At 44.7% G+C, this 22,130-nt stretch overlaps 1 protein-coding gene across 1 annotated transcript; it reads right to left on the bottom strand.

The window, feature by feature from the left end:
- Positions 1-10,642: 10,642 nt before the first annotated feature.
- On the bottom strand, positions 10,643-11,447 carry LOC121771630 (germin-like protein 9-3). Its single transcript, XM_042168461.1, has one exon. The coding sequence runs from the start codon at positions 11,421-11,423 to the stop codon at positions 10,806-10,808; it is 618 nt and encodes a 205-aa protein (XP_042024395.1). The 5' UTR covers positions 11,424-11,447; the 3' UTR covers positions 10,643-10,805.
- Between the last annotated feature and the right edge of the window lie 10,683 nt (positions 11,448-22,130).

The raw sequence follows: 22,130 nt of genomic DNA, 5'->3' as shown, positions 1-22,130 counted from the left end.
ATCATTCACCAAATTTCCTGGGTCAAGCAACATAAGTTTCCTAAAACAACTAGACAACTGAGCATAAGAAAAAAGTAACAAAACAGATTTCCCTAAATAACTACCGACAGCAAAAGCTGCAACTAACAAACTAATGCAGATCTGATTCTAACTACCGATTATCTTCATCTTCTTCATCAAACAAACATGAACTAGAACGAAACAGAGCATAGAAACAGAGCATACTTCAAATCGAACATTAAACGAGACGATTAAACAAAACATCACCAGATCTAATCTACCAGGTCAAGCAAATCAACAATAACAGAAAATTTCATGCAGATCCAAAAGTACGTACTCAGATTTAAACATTAAAGGGGAAATCTACACTAGATCCATCAGATTCAACACCAACAAAACCAGATAGACAACTTTCAACTCCCGATTCAACTCCGAATCAAGCCAACAACCACAAATCAACTCAGATCTCTTCGATCTCAACTTCAAACGAACATTCAATTGTGAAAAGCATCCAAATCAGTAAAGTAAACACAAAACATCACAAATCAGAGTGAAAGCAAGAAATGAAACTAGATTAGCCATAAAAACGTCGAAGTTAGTCACAAAACAGTCGTCGAACTTCCGGCAAGGAAGTCGGCGAGAGAAAGTACGTGCGGAAAAAGTAAATGATAGTTTCTTCGCCCTTATCAGGACGGTGTTACACTTCCAACAGAACAAACACACCACGCTACACTACCCTGAATCGCCCATGAAACCAAATGCGTGAGCTAAGTGAGTGAAGATGAAGAGTGAGCTGAAAATGACTAGGGAATTTCTAACTAAAAAGAGAGCTAAAACTAACTAAGGATTTTTCTATCTAACTCGTTTTTTTCTTTCTTCTCTTCTTCTCCTATTTATAGCTGTGGCTCCAATCCCTAGGGTAACAATCTTCTTGATTTGACATTTCTGCCCTTAAGGATTTCACTACTTTTCTTCACTCTTTTGCTCATTTCTTCTCTGCCCTGGTGATTTATACTTGTTCTTGGGTTTGGCAGATATTTCACGCACCTGGACTTATAAATACGCGTTAGCACCGTAGGAAACACAGAATTTATACCCAAAATAGATGCATGAAACCAGCCTTATCAATGACTGACACAGATGAAGACCATGCTCAGTCTTGATGATTTCAACACCAAGAAAAAAACTAACTTCACCAAGATCTTTGAGAGAGAAATGAGCATTGAGCTGATTAATGACCTGCTTAATAGCAAGAGGGTAGTTACTTGTGATGAGCATATCATCTACATAAATCAAGAGATATATAGTTTCAAGACCAGTTTTTCTGATAAACATCGAGGCATCCGCTCTAGACTCATTGAATCCAAGGGAAAGAAGCACTGAGTGGATGGTGAAGAACCAAGCTCTGGAGGCTTGTTTGAGCCCATAAATAGCTTTGTTCAATTTACAAACCAGGTGAGGCCCCCCTTGCTCAAAACCAAGAGGCTGCCTCATATAAATGTCTTCTTTCAACACACCATTAAGAAATGCATTGTTAACATCAAGGTGAGTAATATTCCAACCAAAAGAGACAGCAATGGTGAGAATCAACCTGATAGTTGCTGGTTTGACTATTGGACTAAAGATCTCAGTAAAATCAAAACCAGGTTGTTGAGAGAAGCCTTGAGCTACAAGTCTAACTTTGTGTCTAGCAATCTCCCCAGAAAGATGAAGCTTTAGCTTGAATATCCAGGTACAGCCAACAAGATTCTTGCCAGGAGGAAGAGTAGTTTAGAACCAAGTCTTGTTCTTAAGAAGTACAATAAACTCTGCCTGCATAGCTACCTTCCAAGCAGGGAAATGAAGGGCTTCCTGAGCAGATTTGGGGGTTATGTGGGAAGAAGAAACAAGCAGATTATAAATTTTAAGTTTAAAAATCTCAAATTTGGATCTTGTGGTCATGTGATGTTGCCTAGAAACAAGATCCATGGCAGTGTCACCACCTGAAACTGCAGCAGATGACTGATTATCAGAGATTGAGACAGAAGGAGAATGTGAGTGTTGATCATTTATGTGAGGGAGAAAATTTGAAGAATTATGAGAAGGAGAGTTATCAGAATCATCAGAGTGAGCAGTGGGAGCTGGTGGAGAGTGATGTGGAGGAGAGTTGGGAGTGGCAGGAAGAACATCAGTTTGAACTGGAGGGATCAACACTGATGGAGAAAAGCATGAGCCGTCAATGATTTCAGATGGAAAAAGTGAAGGATAGGGGAAAACTCTTTCATCAAAAATAACATCCCTAGACACTATTACTCTTCCATCTAGAAGAAGAGCCTTATAACCTTTGTCCAGAAAAACTGACTTCACAGATCTGTTTTCAAGCTTATGATCATTATATGGCCTGATCAGAGGAAAGCATAGGCATCCGAAAACTCTCAAAGCTGAGTAATCTGGTTTCCTGGAATATAACTTCTGGAAAGGAGAGGCATTAGCAATGACCTTGGATGACATCCTGTTGATAAAAAAGATAGCTGAAACAAAGGCATCATCCCAGAAAGTGTTTGGAAATGAAGATTGAACCAGGAGAGTGAGTCCAGTCTCCACAATATGCCTATGTTCTCTCTGCCAAACCATTTTGTTGAGGAGTATAGGGGCAGGAGACTCTATGTGAAATACCATTCTCCTTAAAAAATGAAGTTAAGCTTTGAAATTCCCCTCCCCAATCAGACTGGAAACATTTGATCTTTGTTGAGAAAAGATTTTCTGATAAGGATTTGAAAAACTTGAAAACATCAGAGACATCACTCTTGTTCTTCAATAGATATATCCAAGTAAACCATGTAAAATGATCCACAAAGGAAACATAGTATCTATAGCCATTTCTTGAGATCACTGGGGATGGTCCCCAGAGATCACTATGTATCAATTCAAGGGGAGAAGCAACAACAGACTCAGAGGAATTGTATGGCAATCTGTGAGCCTTAGACATGCAACAAGAGTGACAAAGTTGAGATGCATTCATTGTATTAAAAGGGATATTACAGCTCTTGAGAATACTTTTGACAATATCCAGAGTAGGGTGCCCTAGTCTATTATGCCACAAGGCTAAATTAAGGTTAACATCATGACTAGAACTAGCACTAACTGCTGGAATAGTTGAGCTAACAGAATGTATGGCTGGGCTGCCTTGATTGAATGGATGAGAAAAGGATGTGGTGGAGCTAGTGCTTCTCTTGATTGGTAAGTGATCTACTAGAAAGTGGTACAATCCCTTGTCAAAAGCTCCCTTGAGCACGATTTCCCGGGTTCCCAGATCCTTGACAAAAAAAAGTCAGGATGAAACTCAAAAAAGACTGAGTTGTCTCTAGCAAATTTAGAAACACTAAGGAGATTTTTGGTTATGCTAGGAACATGTAGAAGGTTATTTAAAGTAAGCTTTCTTGAGAAACTAGCAGAATGAGATTTCAATTCAGACTCTCCAACATTAGAAATCATTACAGCAGAACCATTTCCAAGCAAAAGTTTAATACCTCTTGTGTACTCTGAGCTAGTGTTGAGGTTGCTCAAGTCCCCAGAGACATGATGAGTTGCCCCAGAGTCTGGATACCAGCTAGTTGATGCACTGGAGTTAAAACCAAACTCTGAAGTTGCAGCAGAACCAGAGTGAGATGGAGGAGCTCTTGGAGTGGTCGTGTGGACAAGGTGTGCTGAGGGATTAGGGAATCCTTGATTGTGAGTTTGAGCTGTTCCTCTGAACTGAGGCTGTGACAGTGGAGGAGTGTAGTTTTGCTCAAATCTGTGCCAACACTTGGCTTCAGTATGCCCTGGCTTATCACACAGCTGGAAAATGACTTTGTTGTTTCCTCTCCCAAAGCCTCTGCCACCTCTTCCTCCTCTCTGATTTCTGGATCCTCCTCTTCCATTTTCTGAATCAAACCTAGAGCTGTAACAATTGAAGTCCTTCTTCTGGTTTGATTGCTGCATAAGATTCAGAACCGACTGTGAGCCCTCTCCACTGGAAGAATGGGATCTCATAGTTTCCATTCTTGACTCAAAAGTCAGTAGAAAGGGAGTAGCATCTTCTAGACTCCATGAATTTGACCTTGAGCTAATAGCACAGACTGCAGGATCATACTCTTGTCCAAGGCCTCCAAGGATGTGCATGACTTGCTCATCTGCAGAGGATCATACTCTTGTCCAAGGCCTCCACGGATGTGCATGACTTGCTCATCTTCAGACACTCTGCAACCTACTGACCCAAGTAGATCAAAGTAGTTCTTCATTTTCCCAATGTACTCACTCATAGTCAGTGAGTCTTTCCTTTGATTTTGCATTTGATGCCTATACTGCATTATCTTTGCAGTGGATCTACTGGTAAAGTTGGTTTCTAGGGCACTCCAAATGTCCCTAGCAGATCTCAGCCCCACAACCAGGCCTAGGGTCCCTTCTGAAAGAGAAGAGAGCAGCCAAGCAGCCACTCTCCTATCTTGCCTCTGCCATGAAATGTAATCTTCATTTGTTTTGATAAATCCTCCTTCTCCTTCAGCAATGAATATTGTCTGAGGTGGAGATTTCTTCTCACCATTTAGGTATCCTTCTAGCTCATATCCGTAGGCTGTGACATCCACTTGCTGATGCCACATCAGGAAGTTTGAATCAGTCAACTTCACTGAGATTGGAGGCAGTTGGGCATAAAGGGGTTGAGTTCCTTGACTCTGAGTAGCATCTCCAGATATTGAGCTGGAGTTTGCCATTTCTTGAAAGGAGACAAAAGAAAAATAGAGAAAGCGTAGAGACAAGATCAAGAAGATCCTGCTCTGATACCATGAAAATAACAAGAATACACAATGGAGAAAGCAAGATTAAACATTGCTGCAAATAGAATGGGGAAGCTCAAGCTACTGTTTCATTCAATTGATCCAAAATGCTCAAAGTGCCGTTACATATATGCGGCATAGGAAACACCTAGAACTCTACCATAATCCATCTAGTACAAGTTAAAAACAAGATTACAAAGTTAATCATAACAAACTCTACTAATCTTCTTCATTCTTTAATCCCTTTAGCACCACGTCTCTCCAAGTACATTCATGGTCCCAGTACATTCATGGTCCCGCATCTTAGCTGTGAGCATGGGTACAGCCACAAGCTCGTGAGGTGTTGGCTCGTGCGATGACAGCTTGCTGGGAGCTGTCACTTGTCTTTTCTCGTGTACGACTTTCAAGCGAATTCCTCACATGCATATCTTCACTTTTCTCATGCAACAAGGCTTGGTTGATCAAGCCATCGGTTTGGTTGATTAAGCCATCTCCTTCAACACGCTTGATCGATGGCTTGATCAAGTCATCTCCTTCAACACGCTTGATCAAGTCATCGGCTTGGTTGATCTTGAGACTTCTAACAAGGCCTTGTGGTTGAAGACGGGTTGGACGTCGTGTTCGGATTCGGATCGGATCTTGATGGTGCCGTTGAGAGCCGACAGGATGCCGTAGTGGCTGCTGGGGGAAGCGGCATAGAGATTCTGGTGAGTTGGCGGAGGAGGCGAAGAATAGCCCGATGGAGTGCTAAAGATATCGTGCTCGGAGAGCTCAATAGGCGGCGCGGAGGAGGGGGATTGGGGTTGCAGCACCCCGAGAAATCTCTCGGCCGGCTTGTGGTGACGGCGGAAGGGTGTGGCGCCGCCAATTTGTTCCATTGCAGCGGTTGTGGAATTGGGGGCAGGGCAGAGCAGTATAAGAGTGTCCACTATGGAGTGGACGCGGCTATAGCCGCGAGGGTGGGCAGTCGGTGGGCGCACGGGCAGCGGGGCCGGCATTCTGAGTGGCGAGGGCAGTGGCACTGGCGGTAGCGGTGGCTCTGGTTCTGGGTCCAACCGGGGCAAGCCATACACCAAAGACGAGAGCATTGTCGTGGCGAAGGCTTGGGATGCTATCACTTCGGACCCCGTGGTGGGCACAGATCAGGCCGAGGGGAGCTTTTGGAGGCGCGTCATGTTTGCATACCAGGAGTTCAAACCCGACGGCGCCGAGAGGGGCGACCCAGAACAGCTCCGGAAAAAGTGGGGTAGGATTCTCCATGCGACCAAGCGGTTCGCGTCCATATACGAGAACAACCTTCGCCACGCTGAGAGTGGCCGCAGCGCAGCAGATGTTAAGAACCTGTCTGAGGGCCAATACCACACGGAGGGCTGGCCGAAGTTCACCTTGTGGGAAGAGTATCTTGTCCTCGCGGATTGTCCGAAATTCAGGTCGATCGTGGCGCACGAGGTGGGAACAGCTCGTGGGCCAAAGCGCACAAGGCACAACCTTGCCGGCGACTATAGCAGTGGAAGCGGCTCGCAAGAGTTCGAGCAGTCCGACGAACAAGCCGAAGAGCCAGCCGATACTCACACTAGGCGACGACGGCCCATGGGACAACAGGCCTCTATCCGCAGCGCCAGAGGGGGTAGAAGTGCCTCCCGCCTATCGGCCGGGGCGTCCGGATCGCGCTTCCACCAACCCGCCCCAATCCCACAGCCCACGGTGCAACCCCACGAGGTATTGGCCAATACCATAGACGTGCAGTTGATGCAACAACTGCAAGACGTATGCATGTCATACGCCGGGGAAACTGACCCGTACGTCATGAACGTCTACAAGAGGCTCATCACTCGGATTGAGAGTCGACTTGGGTTGGTTGATAATGCGCCTGGGGATACCACGACCGGCAGCAGCGAGAGAGGAGGAGGAGAAGAAAAAGAAGAAGAAGAAGAAGAAGAAGAAGAAGAAGAGGGAGACGAGGAAGCCGACTCCGACACCGAGTAGACGGTGGCGGAGTTTTGTAGTATTTTATTTTAATTATTCGTTGTATAATTTTACCGGTTTGCAATACAACGAATATTCGGCCCTAATTACCTCGTTTTCTAGTTATTTACACTGCGATTATTTAAATTACATTTGATTGAAACTAAAAATATTTTAAAATGAAAATTGATTATAAAATTTGGGGGCTATTGGAGGTGTCCACTATAATGACGGAAATAAAATTTTGGGTTTGTGGAAAACAAAATTAGGGCTATGGACAAAAATTGTGGCGGGGCTATTGGGCTTGTCCGCCTTACAGTGGACACCCTAATTATATTACCGGGAGAGAGGAGGGAGGAATCCGCTGTGTCAGAACTCACCACTATGTTCCGTACGGTCGGTAATTACTGGTTGATTAAAGTCAAAGAATGGAATAATTCTACCACCTATGTATAATAATCACTCCATTATGTTTCGTTATGGAATAGTAGTGTGTTTACCAATAAAGAATCAAAACTAATAATCACCACAATTCACAAATTTAAAAGACTCCGTATGAAATATGGAAAATTCATGCATGGAAATATGAAAAATATGGAATAATTAATTATAGAAAATTCATGCATGGAAAGAATAATTATTTCCAGTCACTAATTATGGAAAATTCATGCATGAAAAAGAATTAATTGTGGCTGATTTTCATTAATTAGAAAATACTAATTAACACAAAATGCATAATTTTGAAATTAAAATAAAATAATGTAAAACTGCCTTTCCTCGTGGCGCCGTGCACCACAGTGGGCGACGCCGGAGCATTAGTAGAGCACTGGGGACGCTCCAAGCCCCGCCCTTGGAGTCCCCCCTCACTCCGCCCATCCCACCCACAATGCATGGTAAGTAGTGAAATATTAACTACAAATGTTTTAATCGATAAATCTGATATACTTTAAATAAATCATAAATTTATTAAATTACTTTTTATTATTTTGAAATAAATTTAACTTGTTTTATAGAATTATAAATTATGGAGTATTTTATATCATCAAAATTTTATTAAAAATCTTTAAGGCCATCCACAATAGGAATAGCCCAGCAATAGCCCAGCCATAGCCTAGCCACAGACTCCTCCTGCCACATCATCAACACTAAAAATCCTCCTGCCACATCATAAATAGTCCAGCCATAGCCTAGTCATATCATAAATAGCTCAGCCACATCAATAGCCACATCACTAATAACAATTATATAAAAATGAAATAATTAACAATCACACAATATACGGAATTTAATTTACGAGACATATACGGGAAACATTAATAATACTATTAAAATTTTAAAAAGTATAATAATTTTAAAAAGTAAAATAATTTAAAAAAATTACAATAATTAACAAAAAATACAATAATTCACTCCTCTGCTCCGTCGTCGTCTCCTCCGTCGTTGTCGGCACCATCGCCTCCGCCTCCGTCACCGCCGCCTCTACTCCCGGCGGCTTCCCTCCGTGATGCCTCCAAATCCACCTGCATGCTCAGGAGCAATGTTTGAAGCAAACTCTTCTCCACGGGGTGAAGAATTTGAGATCCGCTGTGGATTGGCCAAGGGGGGATGCCGACTGGACCTCCTGGGAACCCCCGGCAACCCCCCTCGCCTCCCGTTGAGCCCGCTTGTGCCCAACCGGGCGAGTTCGGCGAGCGAACGAACGAGGGGTCGGGACCTCCTGGGCCGTCTCGGGGAGGTCGTGGGAACCACCGCTGCTGCCGCTGAAATCACCGGTATAGTTCAGTCATTGCTTCTTCGGCCAGCCAGCGTCGACACCTACTCGGAACTTCTCGGAGTCGTTCAGCACAAGATAGCAGTTCCAGTAGGTGAAGTCCTTATACACCCCCTTCAGAGGGAAGGCTTTCTCCGCTATCCTCCTGCAGTCTTCCTCCGTTTGGCCACTGCACATCATGCGGAGGGCGTTGGTGTACAAGCCCGAAAATCGGGAGACCGCAGCCCTGATTCGGTCCCACCCCTTCCGGCAATCCTCCCCGGTGCATCGCCTCCCCTCCGGGCAAACCTCTGGTAGGCTGCTGCTATCTTGCCCCACAAGTTGACGATCCTCTGGTTGTTCGAAACGAGAGGATCGTCGCAAACACTCACCCACGCCTTGGACAGCGCGACGTTCTCACCCGGCTGTGAGGACTCGCCGACTCTGTTCTCCTTGCTTTTCTTCTTTAGGGCGCCACGACCCCGCCCTGCGCCCCCCGTTTGAACGGGAGCATCCGGAACACCGAGAAGATCTAACCCCAATTCATCGAAGGAGAAAGTGTCATATTGGGGCAACGGCTGCGCCTCCGTTGGGGTCGATGTGTGCGACGAACCAGTCGAAAAATTAAAACTAGGGCGATAGACGTCCCCCGGCGTCCCCTGTGTTGCCGGGGATCCCCCCGTCGTCCACTGCGTCGTCGATACCCCCCCCCCCCCCGGCATCCCTTGCGTCGCCTGTACCCCCCGGGCATCATCTGCATCCCGGGTGCCCACCCCGGCATCGCCGGAAACCCCCCCCCGGCGGACTCCCCCCGGCTGGCATCCCGGGCATCATCTGCTGCCACGGGTACATGTTGTAGTATGATGGCATCTGATTCCATCCACTTCCCACGGGGACCGGGGGAGTTTGACCTTGAGACCCGCTACTCCCTGAAGTAGGCTCGTTGTTGAGATCCATTTACCGTTGTTGATCTTGTACATAAATTTAGATAGATAGAGTACTCGTGAAAACAAGTGGTGCAAATGAAAATGAGTGCAAGGCGCGTATATATAGTGTTTCGGAAAAAAAAAATTCGCGTTAGGCGGTGCGCTAGGCGATCCGGACGCCACAATAGCGCCGAGCGGATCCCCCAGCGCACCGCCTAGCGCCACGGAACCGCCGAGCGCTAGGCGGTTTTTAATTCCGGAAACCGCTAGGCGGTTGCAATAGATCGTCTAGCGCCGGCGCTCGGCTAAGCGGTGCGATAGGCGCTATTGTGGATGGCCTAATAAAGTTCTTTGGATATGTAATCTTAATTTTAAGACTATGACGTGGAGATGACGCACCTCGGCCAGCTTTACATGTTAAAGAATTGGGCATAATAATTGATGATATTCCTATTCTTGGTCTTTCCTTATGTTCTTTCCATCTCAGTAAGTCGAAAACTGCATTTGCAACTTTTGATGGAATATATGTGTTTTCACACTCCTTTGTTTGAACTTGCTAAATTGCATGTGTTCTTTATATAAAAGTTATTTTCTCTATTACATTTAAAATAACCATTTTAGTGAATGATGCAAACAAACTGAAAAATGGTTAAATATTTTAATCATGAGAAAGAATATATAAACCTCTTTACTATACTAAATAACAAAAATGGACATTTTAATTGTGACAGGCTAAAATGATAAAGTAGTTATCTCGAATAAGACATGAGGAGTATTAGTTTAAATAATATACCTACATCTTGATTAAAAGATTTAATTTGAGGTTTAAGCTTGCCGGACCAGGGGCGAACAACGACAACAATAGACATAGACGTGAACTTCGGCAATTGTGAATCACATGTAGTAATAGAATGAGAGCAAGAAACACTACATCGATACTCAAATGCTAGATTCGACAAATTGAAGGATGATCAATGGGTTACCCGAGAGTCGACAGCCTCGAATCACATGACGGAGGCATGGGCTTGGAATGAACAACGTTGTCGGGGATGTATCGAAGATCCTCATTTCTGAGAATCTCCTAGGATATTTTCCGTTAATTTATCAATAATAATTCCCCGAATAATATCTAATTCTAGAACGCAAATCGACATCCATTAGTTCAAATTATATTCGAGTGCAGCTCTATTACGTCTAGGGATTTATATTAGATCATCAAATGAATACAACAGAGAGTGCAATACAGTACAGGGTTAAGGGACAGAATAAAATATAATTGAACTCTGCTTCTTCCAAAAGAGAGCCTAATTGCTCCAATTATTCCACGAGAAAAATCAACACACACACACACACAAGTTTGAAGTGGTTCTATCCGTGCAAGCCAGCTTTGAGTTTCTGAATGGTGGCAACATCAGTCTTGAACGACAGAGCCAAAACAGTGTCATCAATGGTGCTATTAAACAGAGTGTTCGGCAGCGAAACAGTTCCCGCATTCGCACTCCCGAAGGCGGAGATGGCAACGGCCGGATTCTTGGCGTCTGCGTTGTACTGGAAGTGCACGAGTCCTTTCGGGAACACGAAAACATCCCCTTGCTGAAGGCTCTGCGTGTAGAGCTTGTTGGTGGAGTCGACGAACCCGACCTCGAGGGAGCCCTGCACGAGGAAGAGGAGCTCAGCGGACCGCGGGTGCGTGTGGACCGGGTTCACCGTGCCCGAGGGGTACATCAGCACTGCGTACGAGACGCTTTGCCCGTTTAGAGCGGGGAACTGCTCCATGCCGGCCTTGAACACCTTGAATGTCGGGGGGAAGGGGGCTGTCACTAGGGCCCGGAACCCGGTGAATGTGAAGAATCCCCCGTCGGCCGGGGGTGGCGTGTTTAGTGGGACGATGAAGTCCGTGAGGATGTCGGGGTCCCCTGCCATGGAGATCTGGACGAGGGCGAGGACGAGGGCAAGGGCAGCTATGAGGAGGATGTTTTTATTCATTGTTGTTTGTTTTGTGATTCCAAGTTTTGGTTCTTAATTGTGTGTATTGCCTATTGGTTAGATGAAATAGTAGATTTTATATGCGTGAGGATGAACTTGTGCTATCCGCCGTGGAGATGAATGTGACAATCATTAGAGTTTTGAGATGATTACAATGTGGAGAGATTGCCTCCTCGGCCAGTTGTGTTTGTAAGAGATAAATTTTGGCATGTGATTTTAAATTATTCTTGAAATTTTTATTTTTTGCGGTTGTCTCGAAACGATGTTTGTAATGTTCAAATTGAAGCCAATCCAATTCAGAGGGCACCACGCCCTCAGTGTCGCTAGCAGTCGTTGGATCGGGGGGCTGCCTGGTGTCTCGGAAGTTGTAATAATTTTATAAAGCTACAGTTGAGTGAGAGTAGTAGTATGCCTCTATTGCAACATTGTATTGTATGCGTGGTTGGTCCTTTATGTGCAAGTACGTAGAAGAAAGATGGCACTGAGTACTTTCTTTGCAAATGCTTGGATGAATGAAAGGATAGTGATATAGAGGGAGATCATAGATCCACATTCTTAGCTACGGATATTGCCCCCTCCCTTCTCCACTCTATACATGAATATTTATGATGACGACATCCAATATATTAATAATACTTAAATACTTAAATATATGAAATTGGGCATGAAAATGTAGCAGAAATATCATACCAAGGCCCGCGTCTCGTTTTGTTGCCATGACGATGATGTCAACACACTAGACAGCCTGCACCGCAGCTTGACCTCTGCTTTCCTAGTATAATTTCTACCGTCCAACATAATTGATGCCCTTGACACAAAATATTCGTATGATCTAATAGCATCTCCAATGATAAGAGCATCTACAATGGCGGTGAGCGGATCAGCTAGCCGATCCCCGGCGCTAGCCGGTCCGCTCGCCGAACCATTGTAACCGGCTAGCCGAATTTCGGCGAAAAAATCGGCGAGCGCATGCCGATTTCGAGCGAGCGATCGGCCAGCGATTTTTTTTTTATTTATTTAATTTTTGAAACACTATGTATACGCGCTTTGCACGTCATTTTCATTCGCACCACTTGTTTTAACGAGTTTTCTCTCTATCTTAATTTCTGTACAAGAGCAACAACGCGAAATGGATAACAACAACGAAGGTATTCCAGTGACGAGCGGGTCTCAAACTCCCTCGGTACCCATGGGAGGTGGATGGGGTCCGATGCCCGGGTACTATAACATGTACCCGTGGCAGCAGATGATGCCCGGGATAGCAGCCAGGGGTAGTATGCCCGGGATGGCAGGCGGGATTAGTATGCCGGGATGGCAGGGAGTACCGGGAATGCATCCCGGTATGCAGATGATGTCGGGGTGGGCACCCGGGATGCAGATGATGCCGGGGGAGTATCGGCGATGCAGCCCGTGACGCAGGGGACGCCGGGGGGTAAACGTCTATCGCCCCAGTTTTGATTTTTCGACTGCTTCCTCGCACACATCGACCCCATCGGAGACGCAGTTCACGCAATTTGATACTTTCTCCTTAGAGGAGTTGGGGTTTGATCTTCTCGGGGTTTCAGAAACTACCGTTCAAACGGGAGGAGTAGGGCGGGGTCAGGGCGGCCCAAAGAAGAAGGGCAAGGGGAAGGGCAAAAGGGTCGGCGAGTCGTCGCAGCAGGTTGATGACGACAGCCATGTACGGAGGAAGTGGGCGGATGCGGAGAACGTCGCACTGTCCAAGGCGTGGGTGAGTGTTTGTGATGATCCCCTCACTTCGAACAATCAGAGGATCGTCAACTTGTGGGCCAAAATAGCAGCAGCCTACAAGGCATTTTGCCCGGAGGGGAGGCCAAGCAATGGAGAGGAGTGCCGGAAGGCGTGGGACCGAATCAGGGCTGGGGTCTTACGATTTTCGGGCTTGTACGCCAATGCCCTCCGCATGCAGAGCAGTGGCCAAACTGACGAGGACTGCAGGAGGATAGCGGAGAAAGCCTTCCCCGTGCCCGGGCTCTATAAGGAGTTCACCTACTGGAACTGCTATGAGGTGCTGACAGACTCCGAGAAGTTCCGGGCAGATGTCGACGCTGGCTGGCCGAAGAAGCAGCGACTGAACTATACCGGTGATTACAGCGGCAGCAGCGGCAGTTCCCACGACCTCCCCGAGGGTGCTCAGGAGCTCCCGTCCCCTCCATCGTTCGCTGGCCGAACTCGCCCGGTTGGTCAAAGGCGGGAGCAACGGGAATCGAGGGGGGTCCCAGGAGGTCCAGTCGGCATCCCCCCCTGTTGGCCAGTCGACAGCCGATCTCGCCTTCTTCGCGCGTCAACAAACGCGGGCTCAGATGGCCAAGACCTTAGCCGATTGGAAGGCGGAAACTGACCCCGAGGAGAAGAGTTTTCTTCACGCAATGCTCATGAGCATGCGAGCCGATTTGAATGCCGCCGTGGCACGGTTGGGCGACGGAGGCGGCGGCGACGGAGGAGACGAGGAGTGAGACGGAGGCGGGGTTTTTTTTAATTAATGTAATTTTTTTAAAATTAATGTAATTTTTTTAATTAATGTACTTTTTAAATTTTAATCATATAATTGAATTTTCCCGTATCTGTGTCGTAAATTTAATTCCATATTTTGTGTGATTGTTAATTATTTATTTTATATAATTTTGAGTGATGTGGTTAGGCTATTGCTAGGCTATTGTTAGGCTATTTGCTTGTTTTGATGATGTGGCAGGAGGATTTTTGGTGCTGATGATGTGGCAGGAGGAGTTTGTGGCTAGGCTATGGCTAGACTATGGCTGGGTTATTCTTATTGTGGATGCTCTAATAGACCAGCCATAGGCTAGCCACAAACTCCTCCTGCCACATCATCAGCACTAAAAACTTCTCCTGCCACATTTTTAGGACAAGCAATTGGACAAGCAATAGGCTAGCCACAATAAACAAAATTATAAAAAATAAATAATTAACAATCACACAAAATACGGAATTAAATTTACGACACAGATACGGGAAAATTCAATAATAATAGTAAAATTTTAAAAAGTACATTAATTAAAAAAAATTACATTAATTTTAAAAAAGCCTCACTCCTCGTGGCCGTCGCTGTCACCGCCGTTGTCGCCGCTATCCGGGACCCCCAAATCTGCGGCATCTGAGCCCGCGTCTGAGCCCCCCAACTGTGCCGAGGCGGCATCCAAATCAACCCGCATACTCTCGAGCATTGAGTGAAGAAACCTCTTCTCCACGGGGTCAGTTGCCGCCCTTCATTCAGCTAAGATCTTGTGCATCTGAGCCCGCGTTTGTTGATGCGCGAAGAAGGCGAGCTCGGTTGGCAACTTTCCAACAGGGGGGATGCCGACTGGACCTCCTGGGACCCCTGGGCGACCCCCCTCGCTACCTGTTGCGCCCGCCTTTGACCAACCGGGCGAGTGCGGCGAGTAAACAATGGAGGGGACGGGAACTCCTGAACATCCTCGGGGAGGTCGTGGGAATCGCCGCTGCTGCCGCTGTAATCACCGGTACCCCCTGCCCACCCTGCATCCCTTCCCATCCCGGCATACTACCCCTGGCTGCCATCCCGGGCATCTCCTGCTGCCAAGGGTACTTGTTGTAGTACCCGGCCATCAGACCCCATCCACCTCCCACGGATACCGTGGGAGTTTGAGACCCGCTCGTCACTGGAGTAGACTCGTTGTTGTTCTCCATTTTGCTTTATTGCTATTGTACAGAAATTAAGTGAGAGAGAAAACTCGTTAAAACAAGCGGTGCGAATTAAAATGACGTGCAAATTGCGTATATATAGTGTTTCGAAAATTAAAAAAAAAAAAAAGTGCTGGCCGATCGCTCGCCGATCGCCCACGCGCATCGGCCAGCGCTCAAAAATCTGCGTGCGCTCACCGAAATTCTCGCTGTTTTTCCGATCGCCGCCTACCATGGTTCGGCTAGCAGACCGGCCAGCGCCGGGAATCGGCTAGCCTGTCCGCTAGCCTCTATTGGAGATGCTCTAATAGCCTAAAAATCATGCATGTTACTACTTCTTCCATTTTATAAATAACAGTTTCTTTTTGACATTTTAATTCATCCCATAATAAGTCTTCTTTCATTTAAACTTTAAATATAAAAAAATTTAACTTTCCATTTACTCATTTTAGTTATATTTTATTATAATAAAACTAATAATATAGGAGTATAAAACTAGAAACTATATTCCAACCAGTACTACGGTAACCACTTACTCGCCATTTTAACTAACTAAAAGTAGAAATTCATAGCTTATCAAAAAGTGTTCTTTGTTTCAAGAATTTCTTAGGAAATTTAGTCCTCTCAGTTTCTTAAGGAATACAGCCATATTACTAGGTGGCAATGGAAGAGAACTTAAGAAAAACGCTTTAAAAATGTATAACAATAAGACCACTCGCAACGCGTCGTGCGGGTGTCTCGTATCTCGTCCCTCCGAGATGAGACGGCAGCGAGACGCGCTGCAGCGCCCGTCTCTTCCTGGTCTCACCGAGACGGCTGGCGCGCCAGCTCGCCACGCGCCCGCACGACGTGGCGTGCGCTGGTGCTAGGCGTGACGCCCAGTCACCGAGTGGGCTTCGTCACGCTGACGCAATAAATCATTTTTTTAAAAGAAATCGAATTTAATAATAAAAAATAAATAAAAATTCAAACGGTAATGTTACCGTTTTCGACTGTTTTTTTTTAATTTTTTTACTCTATAAATACTCCTATTTCATCCTCATTATACACACAAACATACATCTATTCTTCCCAAATCATCTTCATTTCCTCTCCAATTTTCATCTAACCTCTCCAATTTTCATCACAAAATGTCCGGCGACGGAAACTCTGGCGGCTCCGGCGGGTTTGACATCAACGCGTTGGGGGACTGGGGGGGCATGTACAATGTCTTGGGTGGTTTCGGTTCCGGTTCGTCGACGCTGGGCACCCAAGGCTCGTTGACGCCGGCGAGGTACTAGCACCCCATTTTGATGTGGATGCATACGCTCGTCCCTCCGCCCCGAGGTATTCGCAGGGATTATCCCAAATTAGGGAGGATTATCTGGATGAACCCAATCCGGAAGGAGGACGAGGCGGTGGAAGCTCCAAGGCATTCGACGCCGTGGAGGAAGATGAAGAGGAGGATGTAGGCCGTCATCCGTACAGCCGCAAGGACAAGATGGCTCTGTACAACGCCTGGATCAGTGTCTTGTACGATCCCATCGTCGAGAATCAACAATCCCGGAAGTGCTTTTGGGAAAAGGTCACCGAGGCCTACAACGAGATTAAGCCGAAGGGGTCCCGCCGCCGCACATTGAAGATGCTCCGAAGTCATTTTGACCGAGTCGACAGAGAGGTCAAAACATTCTGCGGCATCTACAAGAATGAAGCGGCTCATTACCAAAGCGGAGCCACTGGAGCCGACATTCTGAGATCGGCTTTGCGAGTCTATTTCGACGACAACGACAAATAATTCAAACATGTCGATGTTTGGGAGGCCGTCAACGACGTCGAAAGGTGGGCCGGCGGTATCCAGTCCAGCACGGGCTCGACCTCGAAACGCACGAAGCACACGGCGGGTGACCAATACTCTTCTAGTGGGTGCGGTTCAGGCAGCGCCGCACAAGAGGTTGCCTCGCAGGAGGTTGAGGGCACGGCAGACGATGCATGGGGTCCTCCCGTGGGCGCCGTTGGCCGCAAAGGACCAAGGCGGCGAAGGCGGCTAGAGTGAGGAGGGACCGAGACGAATCAAGCCAGGCGGACACTTCCCGGATGACGCCCGCCCAATATCAAACCCATCATGCCGGCATTGTGTATCTGGCGGGACAACTTGGTATTCCGCCTCCATTCGGTGCACCGCCACCGCCTTCGGGGGATGATTTGCCGGCGGAGTAGTTTTTATAATTTCTATAAATTTGTATTTTAAATTATGTCTTTTTTTATTTATTTTACCACGAATTTAATTATGTATTTTTTTTAGGATTTTAAGTTGTAATTTTATTTTATTTTATTTAATGAAGTGTGTTTTTATTAATTGAATTTGTTGGAAATAAAAATAAAAAATGAAATTGAATGAATAGTTAAGTGATGAGACGGTTAAGAGATGGAGGGTTGCAGGTATTGTCTCTTAGTTAAGAGATGCAGTGAAAAGTACAGTGGGGCTCATGAATAATTAAGAGATGAGACGGATAAGAGACAGCGTTGCGGATGGCCTAAACTTTATCAGTTTGATGCCGACAGCTGTCTCCAAGATCAGTGGAATCAAGCAGAAAGTTTGTGCTTTATCATGGGGAAAAATGATATTCCCATAAAATGTTAGCTCAAAATATCTGTTCATTTATATGATTAAATCTTGTTGATGGAATCGATGCACGCCACCTGTTTGTGAAAGTGAATTCCCCATCCACTTGGACGATCTTGCATCAATTATCTAAATGAAAGAGGTTCCCATGTCATATACTCATAATAAGTGCATCATTACATTTTGTTTGAGATTTGAAAATAAATTTGATCAAATAACAATTGGAACTTTGCTTTGCACTTTATGTCAACTATTGGTTTCTAAAGGTTGCCTATAATTGTTCCAAAATGATGTGTTGGGCCTAAGGGTGTCTATAATGATGGCCCTTGAAGGTCACTAAATATGGCCCGGTCACCATTTGTGGCTTTCTTGTGACCCTCTGCAATGACAATTAACAAAATTTAACAAAAACAACAAGGGCCACCAAATGTGGCCCTCCCAAAAAAAAATTTATTCACTTTTTAATGTTATTTTTAATTTAACTATATTAAATTTTATTAGACTTTAAATTTATGATATTTATAAATTTAATTAAAATAAAATAATTTGGATTGTAAATAAAAAAATTCACAACCTAAAAATAAAATGTAACAAGAACTTCGTTGTATTATATTAAAATAGGAAAATTATACAACGAAAGTTTTCTAGTTTAAAAACAACAACCCGAAAACCCATATCACTCTGCGGCGCCCCTTCTACGGTTCCAGACCTCTTTAACCATATCAGCCTGCAGTGATGTATGCGATATTTGGCTCCGCATATCGGTGTACCCCTGGATCAAGTATTCATTACTACGTGGTACACTCATCTGCAGGGGCTCCATGCCAATACCCGAGCTCGAACTAGCATCATCTTCTGGTGTCCATCGCTCTGCAGCAACTCCTTCGTCATCTATTATCATATTGTGCAATATGATACATGCAGTCATGATGTCTGCGACATCATTTTCGTGCCATTGTCGAGCCGGGCACCGTATAATGGCCCATCGCGCTTGGAGTACACCAAAAGCTCGCTCAACATCCTTCCTAGCACCCTCTTGTTTTTTCGCGAAGTAGGTTTGCTTCGGCCCAACGGGTTGTCGGATCGTGTTCACAAACACTGGCCAGCGAGGGTATATCCCATCGGCCAAATAGTACCCCATGTTGTACTGAGTGTCGTTGGCCATGAATCTAACTTGCGGACCCTCACCCCGGCTCTCGTCATTGAACAGGTGTGACGATCGTAGACCGTTGATGTCGTTGTTCGATCCAGCGACCCCAAAATACGCATGCCAGATTCGCAATCGGTAATCAGCAATGGCTTCCAGAATCATCGTGGGATGTCTGCCTTTGAAACTAGAAGTGAACTGCCCTTTCCAAGCCACCGGACAGTTCCTCCACTCCCAGTGCATGCAATCGATGTGACTCGACTTATTTTAACACAAGTAATACCCTCAAGTGTACGGGGCTAGTGTAGCAATCAGTAAGCAAGAGTATCGTATCCCACAGAGACAATTTTGTATCAACTTAACTACCACGAACAAAGATCAACGACTATCTAGACAATCAAGTGCATGTTGGTTTGTTCTAACAACTACTAAAAGCACATAATAGGCAAGTAACAATTAAGAACAAGAAAACACGGTGTGATAATGATATGAAAGATAATATGGAAAAATTGTAGAACTCAAGGATCCGATGCACAATTCCAAGCTCTTATCCAATTGATTCGCCTTACCTTTTGGTGTCTCTAGAGTTACTAAGTCAACCACGATTATAGATTAAACCCCCTCCCGAGGTGAGAAACCTGTAGATTAGATGCTAGAATTGAAGTCCCCTTCTAATCCTAAAACCTCTAACTCCCAAAAGTTTGATTAGGTTAATGACCTCACTCAAAACCTCAACTCTCCCGAGTTCTATTGTATTAAGGTGTGAGTTATTCTTCTTTCCGGACTAACTATTTCATCTCCCGATTAATCTAATTAATCCTACACAATCAAGTGGTGATCAAGCAATTGAAAGGAATAAACCCAAGAATAATCAAATAACTACAAGAGCAAGGCAAGAACAAAATCAATCGGATAAAAACTTATGAAATTAGTGCATCATCACCAAGAATTCTACAAGAGATGTTTAGCTACTCATGTTCATGACAAAAACCATGTTCAACACATAGGAATTCAACAAAAACATGAAATAAAGATACTAAGTACTCCTGTGAGATCGATTTATGGAATGAAGCTTCAATCTTCCGATGTGGACTCTTCAATCTTCAAATCTCTCTCTCCAAAGTGTTCTTGGGGTGTGTGTGAATGTAGAAGGCGGTAGGTGCAGAATGTCACGAACCCTAGGCTTTCTCTCTCTTTTATTCCTTTCAAAAAATCGCGTTTTCAGCTTTCAGACGCGTCAGACTATAGTACCCTGCCGGGTCGGATTATTACACAATAAATTCACCCGGCCGGGTCTCCCTTTTAGACTCATTGCTGGCCTCTGGATCTACCCGACCGGGTCGGATTATTACACAGGAAATCCACCCGGCCGGGTCCCCCTTTTAGGACCGTTGCTGACTCTGGCTCTACCCGGCCAGGTCGGATTATTGCACTGTAAATCCACCCGGCCGGGTCCTTTTTTTCGTGCCCCTGCTGCCTCTGAACACTTTATGCTCCATTTTCTCCTCTTTTCAGCTATCTTTCCTAGAACACTCAACAAAACACATAGAACTCCAAAGGTATAATAATCGGTTAGATGAAGTCAATTCCGAGTGATAAAATTGACATTTAGCACTTCAACATACCAATTACACCTATGAAAATATGAGTTTGTCAACTCCCCCAAACTTAAGACCTTATTTGTCCTCAAATAATCAAGAAGAATATCGCAAAAAGAATAAACTCATACAAAAGGTGAAATTGGGCTTTGCTTCAGATTCATATTTAAAACAACGGCATGGAATCCTGCAAAATCAATCAAACATTACCTTGAGCTACTGACTCATGTATCACTTGGTCTCAATGCCCTCGCAGGTTTATAAAGTGTAATATATATATATATATATATATATATATATATATATATATTTATGTCTCACTCACTCTCAAGTGTATAGGAATTCAATAATAATCTCTCAAATCAAAATACAAGCAGTGTTTACCATAGGCTTGCTCAAAATCAAGCATCTCCTCTACTAGATTGTGAATGTGAGTTTGAGATCAGAGATGACTTTATTAAGGTTGTAACGTGGCTCTTTGGACGGTAGGGAATATTTTGGCTTAAGTGACTAAAAGAATAGGAAGCACAAGTACCCCACAACTTACTGCTACCAATAAACAACCAATTCCCAAAACACATCTCAGAAAAGTACGACTAGTGTCAAACTTCTTCCTACCATCCTGTCCCCCTTTATTTAGGAACCCAACCAATGACCCTCTAGACTTCGTCTAGCTTATACCTCCATTTTTTTTCTAACATCTTTTCTCTTCCCTTTTCTTCTTTTTTTTTTTTGATACACAACCTATTATCATGATTATGCACTTTTCACAAGTAAGGTCACTAATTTTCCTTCTACCTTATCTCTCCAACTCTTTTCACAAAATATAAATTAGAATTCACCAAGAGTGTATGGATATTCCCCCCCCCCTTTTTATGTTTTAGCTTCCAAAGAAAAAGGCTTTAAAGGCTCAAAGTGGCTAGCTAGGGAAAAATAGTTTGAATAAGGTCATAGATTTGGATATATAACGTGGCTTAAGAAGGATGGCCTAACGTCATCTCCTAAACTCACATTCACTATGTAGACTTAATATGATCGGGAGCAAGTTCTAGAAACAACAACAAGTTTTTGATAATATCACACTGAAATAAAGGTTCGGCTCAAATCTCACTGGGTATCGGCATTGAACAAGCAAACAAGCAATTCACTCAAAAGCAAATCATAACCAATAACGCATATCCCCACCATTTTCACAAAGCATTTTCACAAGAAATCGTCATAAGCGCCCAAAATAACCACCTCATAGTATGAATAATTATGCAATCAGTACATGCCCATATTCAAGTCCCACAGGAGAGACGTTCACAAATCAAAAAGAAAAACAAAATAATAATAAAAAAACTTAAAGCACAAAAAGAGTTCAACAATCATCCACGGAGATAGCGGGGAAGGAAGGGGAGCACCACCAATCCACGTCAGACTCCCCCAAACTTATTCAATACGAAGGAATGAATAAGTTTGAAAAGAAGTGGATGGGGTGGGATACCTCTAGTCGGAAGGTGGAGGAAATCTCGTTTAGAAAGCACGGTAGAAGGCCTACTCCTCCGCCCACCTAGCGTCACCTTGAGCTTGTAGGTGGTCTATCCGCTCCCCAAAGGAATCTAGTCGGGACTCCTGCTGAGCCCTCCAGATTTGGTTCTCATCCCTCAACCGTTGTTGTTCAAGATGTATGCCTCGAA

Source organism: Salvia splendens, chromosome 2 (genome assembly GCF_004379255.2).
Source record: "Salvia splendens isolate huo1 chromosome 2, SspV2, whole genome shotgun sequence".
In the NCBI taxonomy this organism is placed as follows: Eukaryota; Viridiplantae; Streptophyta; class Magnoliopsida; order Lamiales; family Lamiaceae; genus Salvia; species Salvia splendens.
This window is presented reverse-complemented; position numbering and strand designations above follow the sequence as displayed.

Excerpts from the sequence above, each read along its gene's own strand:
- LOC121771630 (XM_042168461.1), bottom strand. The coding sequence starts at position 11,423 with ATGAATAAAAACATCCTCCTCATAGCTGCCCTTGCCCTCGTCCTCGCC.